Genomic DNA, 6,249 nt, shown 5'->3' with positions numbered 1-6,249 from the left:
AACTTTTTATACATTTCAAAGGGGCTTAACAAAAGTATGTAAAAATTATTTCAAAGTCTTAGTTCAACATGAATGTGCAATTTCAACATTAAAACAGCATCATGTCAATGAATAATTTGTTTTCCTTAACATAAATTAACATTTCCTTTGGGCCAGAAAAAAAAATTCCCCTCTACTTCACAATGATAAATTTTCTAATAAGTTTTCTTGAAGGGAACTGAAGGAAGGATGGGGGGTGGAAGGGGACACAATCCTGGTTCACAAGAAATATATCAGAAGGACTATGGCCTGCTTTGAAATGTTTACAGTTAAATAAATATAAAGCAAGTGTGCGGCCTAGAGCACAAAGGAAAAACACAATAAATTAGCATACAACCAATAAGAATGTACAAGCCACCCAAAAAGTACTTCCTACTGGTTATGGATCTGTTTTCTGCCAACCAAAAGGGTTTCTTTAATGCCAGTATTTTCCTAGATATTTATGAACTAATTATCAACTGAGCAAACATAAAATATTAACCAGTTCAACATTTCCAAGGATTTGCAAAAACACAATATTTTAAAAAACTGTTCATGACACATCATTTCAAAATACAAACTATTCACATTCTCCTTTTTATGATGATACTTTTTGATGGCAATTTGCTCAATGGAAACCAGTTGGGAAACATTCACAGGAAAAGTCTCTTTCCACTGCAAGATGAAACTTTTCCACTGGCCATGGTCCAACAGAGAAAGAATATCATCAGGTCTTGAATCTTTGTATATGTAAATCTTTCTCTTTTTCCCCTCTTTTTCCTAATTTTTTTAAAAAAGTACATTTCCCTGTAAGTTTTATCTTTTTAAAATGCTACTTCTGCAGCAATATCTTATTGAAATATTGCCATTTCGGGGTCCATAGCCTAAGTACGGGCAAAGTGCTTTTTTTTTCTTTAAAGACATTAGAATTTAAGAGTTTCCCTGGACACTTGGTAACCAAGCAAGTTTTAAAGTGCACTCCTATATCCAAAATACTAGGACCGTTCAGCAGAACTCTGAGAGGGGCTAGCCTCAGTTCCATCCTCCGTGCTGCTATCTATGTCTTGCTCCATTGCCGTCTCATCATCATCCAGCTGCTGACTGGTGAAGTTGTTTAGTTCAAGAAGCCCACTAGGCTCCACAACCACATTGGAGCTGGAGTGACAAGGAATAGCATACTGAGGAATGGCCTGAAAGAGAAGAGGCAGAAGACAATCTTTACGGCAAGAAAAGGTAACGTTAGAATTTCTCCAACACCACCAAAGAAAGAAAAAGAAAACTGACATCTATTGAAAATCTACTACATGCCAGGCACTGTGCTAGGTACCTTCACATATGATATTCTATTATGCTCTCATAATAATACTATAAGGAAAATGTAACTCGCATTTTACAAATGAGGAAACTAAGAAGGTAAAAGACTTACTCAAGGTCACACAGCTATCAGAGTTAATGCCAGGATTGAAATCCAAGTCTTGTATAACTCAAAGTGATCTTTCCACTCCTTCATGACACTTCTACAAAGAAGGCTAAAATCTATTGCCAAATTCAGGACACAGACTTTAAAGAATACTTTCTTTCACTTGATCATCAAGATAATTAGGTCAAATATTGTTCTACACTATCTGCAAAGTGAATGATTCATTTGCTGATACCATGATACTGTATGTTTTAAGCCTCTTTAATGGTTCAAAAGGGTAGTAATTTTTTTAGGTTACAGGATAATGAACTGTACTGAAAATGAGACTAGTGAAAAGATTCAAGTAAAAACTTGTCCTGTGAACAATAAAAACACCAGTAGACAAAGTTAGCTATGGGCCTTTTTGTAAGTAAATATTATAGGTATATTTCCTTGTCACATCCTTTTTCATTATTATTAGATAAGATTTAAAAAGGATCATCAGGGGCCGGGGATTTAGCTCAGCGGTTCAGTGGCCTGCCTTGCAAGCTCAAGGACCTGAGTTCAATCCCTGGTACCAAAAATAAGTAAATAAATAAATAAAATAAAATAAAATAAAATAAAATAAAAAGGTTCGTCAGAGTTCATGTCATAATCCTGCTAAAAACTGTACAATTACTTGCTTTTGTACTTACTATACAATCAAACTCCTTAGCAGGTCTTCAGCATCTTGCCAAATTCACTTTACCTCAGGGCTTTGCACTAGTTCTTTCCTTCCTCCTGGAATCCTTTCCTCCAAAACTTTGCAAGCTTGGCTCTATTCTATCATCTGCATCTCATCTCCAATGCTTAGTGTCAAAGGATTAGAAAAGCCTTCCTTCAGTGATCATCAAACCAAAAGTAATGAGTTGGTCCACCACCTCTACTATCGTCTGTTACATTTTCTTCACTGCATCTATTACCTGTTTGTTAAATTGTTCCTCACTTTTGGAATGTAAGTTCTCCATGACAACATGGAGAGATACAGATCTTGATTATCTTATTCACTGCCAGATGCCCAAATCTTTCAACAGGGGATAGTATATATGGAATGCTCAATAAACATTTGACAAATGAATAATAAATTTTGAACATTAAAAAGTCAAAGCAAATCTGAGTATGAGCACTTTGCAAATACACCTAGCCAAAATAACCTTTTAGAGGGGAGATGAGATTTTTTTTTTTTTTTTTGGTTTTTTGAGACAGGGTCTCACTATGTAGTTGAGACTAACCAGGAACTCACTATGTAGCCCAGGCTGGTCTCAAACTCACAGCGATCCTGCCTCAGCCTCCCAAGTGCTGGGATTACAGGTGTGCGCCACCACGCCCGGCGCGAGAATTTATTTTTAACACCATAAAAAAAAAAACAAAAAAAACAATGCAAGATGCCTAGACATTTGTTCCAGGGATGGACCTTTGTTTGTTTCTCCTGTTTCACAGAGTTGATCATTATGAAAAAGTATTAGATAGGGTCAGAAGACATGGATTTTAGTTCAGCTCTAGCTCTGACTTGCTGTGTGACTCTGAGTAACAATCTTAAATAATCTTAAATAATCTTGTATAAAATATGATATTTGGAATATATATGCTCTAAAGATCCTTGCAGTTTTAAAAGTCTATGAATTCCACTGATATGGACCCCTTCAGGATTGAAGATATATCTTGTTTATTCTCTTATCTTCATATTTAGCACAGGGCCTAGAACATAGTGGTTAAATAAAACAGGCAGAATAAGCGAAGAAATGAATGAAATAATGAACCAATGAATGCAATCAGACTGCCTACCAAGGACAATGATTATCATTCAAAGTATTTCAATGTTTTATTTCATTTTTAAAATCAAAGACACTGGTCTGTGGATGTGGCTTGGTGGTAAAGTGCTTGTGTAGCATACCCAAGGCCCCGGGTTCGAAGCCCAGCACCATAAACTTAAAGACAGTGAATTTTTATAGAGCATTCTTCAAGGAATCAAAGCATTTCACAGACTTCTATACTGAATAGATATTACCATAAATATTACTGAATCAATAAATTCAATACTTCAGGTCAAAAATAAGCACAACTAATCAGATCTGAAAATGCTTTAAGAAATGTATTAATGATGAAAATGGAGCTATTTTTAGTAGTTTCTTTTTTTTTTTTTTAAGGAGCTATTTTTACTTAATATTGCTTTACATCAAGTACTTGACCAAGTATTTTAAATAAATTATCTCATTTAATTTTCAGAACAACCCGGTGAGGTAATGTTACTGTTTCTATTTCATAGGTAAAGAAACTGAGGTACAAAGATTAGCTCAGCTGTCTAAAGCCACAGTGCTATTATATATGAGTACTGGTGAGAATAAAATCTAGGCAACTCTGGGTCCAGAGGTTTGATTCTTAATCACTATGCTGCCTATTGCACTGACACTGCACACCTGGCACAAGGGACATGCTAAAGCATGAGAATTGTGTGGAGAACCTACTCATAAGCTATCATCCTTGATACGAAGCATAAATTTTCACTCCTGCTAGTAAAATGCAGAAAATTAATTTCCAAATAAGCTATCCAAAATTATTTTCAATGTAGTGAGTAAACCAATCTAAGCCCTAGTAGCCACAGTAATTTTTAGTAAAATTTGGTAAGTCACCATATATTGGACAATCACTAAGAGCTAAGTACTATACTATGCTAGGTGCTTAATTTTGTGTGATCCTATAATGGGAGCATTACTTGCTCCCATTATAGATGAGGAAATTAAGGCAGACTGAGGATAATGAGTTGTACTGCCCAAAGTAGTAAAAGGCAAAGAAAGCCAGGAAACCATCCTTTTTCCATTGCATACTCTACCTTTTCAGGGAAAATTTTTTAAAAAATTACAACAAAACCTTTCATCAAGAATTAATTTGCTGGGCCAGGGAAATTTTTTAAAAATTAATTGCTAAATCCGTTTTTATAAAAGGAAACAAATTATTTTTACTAATTAAGTGGCTATTTCTACCTGTTTTATTATAAAGCCCACATAATTATATCTTAATTAATTTAATATTGATAAATTTGAACTCTCTTGTAGCCTGGTATCATGACAAATGAGAAGTTCACTGTAAGAACTTCCAAGTCATATGGCACTGAATTTATGGTACATAAATTCATGTTAGTAAATCTGAATTCCCAATTAACTAAAATATATTGCGCTAATACCTTCTCCAACTACACACCAGGTTAGGTTAAAAACAACAAATGTTAAGAAAACAACCTAAAACCTTGAAAGGAGACAAGGGAAAAAGCATAAGTCTTAAGGGCTAGATAGTCTGGATTCAGTAATTCTTTCATCTTGATCTATTATGCAAGATGACAGATGGCTTTAGACTGAAGAAAGTGTACTATCAATAAATAAGTGGCCTAGTTACCAATACAGGGAAATAACCATAACAAAATTATTAAAATAACAATGATTGAAATAAAAAAGGAAATTTATAGTTAATCCCAAATTAGATACAAAAGTATCTTAGGAACATTCCTGTAGAACATGTTTCTCCAGACATTCCAATTAACTGAGGTTTGATTGTTCCTAGAACGATAAGTTTGTATCAAGAACTAACACTGTGCCTGAGAAGCAGTTCCTGAAATTAACTTGAGTAGAAGTATAACTGAGTTATATTCCAGGATTTTTTGATTGGGGATCCCAAAATGAAAACCCAGGAAATTGCTGATCATCTTGGTTGTTGCTGAGTTAATAGAGTGATAAGTATACCTTGTGACTCATAAAATCAAGTTGACACATGGGTTTGGGGCCCTTCCCTACCTCTACAGTATTCTATGTGACAGTATCTACCAATTTTGGATGATTCGCTTCCCTAAAGGCAAACATAAATGTATATATTTGTAATATATAAAACCAAATTTATATATTTGTAATATATTAAACCAAATTTGACAAACACCATCTCAAAGACAATCTCTATATCTTATCAAATGGGCTTGACATTTCCTGTGACATTCCAAAATGCACCAAACCCACAGCCTCCCATTTGCCCAAGATTTCTCCCTCCCCTAATTCTTACCTGGATGATAATTTCTGCTGGGCTCTCTTCAGCTTTCTTTTGGCCTACATTCTGAATACGCATGAACTGGCCTGTTGTAGGCACTCCTGGTACATCGATTTTCCTGGTTGTTAGGAGAGGGCCAACAGCAGATGGACTTGAACAGGACTCTCTACACTCTTGCTGCTGAGGAGTAGAATTCGCCACCCCTGCCACCACCATGTGGGTAGAGGATAATGATCCTGCTTCACCAGTGAGCATACTAGTGGCAAGAGCCTTCTTTGGGGGATCCACTACCATATGCTCTACATTTGTATCAATCTGAGCTTCCATCAAAGACATTTTCAAAATGTCTGAAACTGCTGTCTTCTCAGAGGCCTGAATGGGAGATATGCTTGTAACTGGTGATGTCAGCTTAGGCACAGAACTGCCACCAGTTATCTTTGTAACTGTGGGAGGCTGGCGCCCCTCAAAAGTTATCTTTGTAACAGAGGATCCTTGGGTTATAATTGGCTGCTCCACCTGAAAATAAATTGGGGTTGTGTGTGTTACAGCTACATTTCTTTGAGAAAAACTAATTAAACACCCCAAACAATATGGCAAAAGAAACATTATGTGGTATACTAGGAAGACATTTTGAAGCTCGATGTTTTTAATAAGAGGGCTGGATGGGGAGGATCTGGTTACTTCTAAGGAACCTAGGGAAAGAGGGATTGAAAGAACTTTTGTTCAGCCAGCCAAGGTTTACAGTAATAAAGGAAAAAAAAAAA

The 6,249-nt window shown here is 35.7% G+C and overlaps 1 protein-coding gene across 11 annotated transcripts in view; it reads right to left on the bottom strand.

Annotated features, from left to right (window-relative positions):
• The window catches only part of Emsy (EMSY transcriptional repressor, BRCA2 interacting), a 90,720-nt gene continuing 84,471 nt past the window's right edge, over positions 1–6,249 (bottom strand). For 10 of the 11 annotated variants that reach the window (XM_010613040.3, XM_010612974.3, XM_010613250.3 and 7 more), the window contains 2 exons: positions 5,501–6,001; positions 1–1,208 (listed from right to left, as the gene is read on the bottom strand). In XM_010613040.3, the coding sequence (XP_010611342.1) occupies positions 1,014–1,208; positions 5,501–6,001 (696 nt within the window). In that variant the 3' untranslated portion in view covers positions 1–1,013. Of the gene's footprint in view, positions 1,209–5,500; positions 6,178–6,249 lie in introns of those variants that run through there. The other variant, XM_010613651.3, reaches the window with a different exon arrangement.

The sequence above is a fragment of the Fukomys damarensis genome, unplaced genomic scaffold (genome assembly GCF_012274545.1).
Source record: "Fukomys damarensis isolate Sample0158 unplaced genomic scaffold, DMR_v1.0_HiC HiC_scaffold_16, whole genome shotgun sequence".
In the NCBI taxonomy this organism is placed as follows: Eukaryota; Metazoa; Chordata; class Mammalia; order Rodentia; family Bathyergidae; genus Fukomys; species Fukomys damarensis.
Note: the sequence above shows the minus strand (reverse complement) of the source record. Positions and strands in the feature narration are given on the sequence as shown.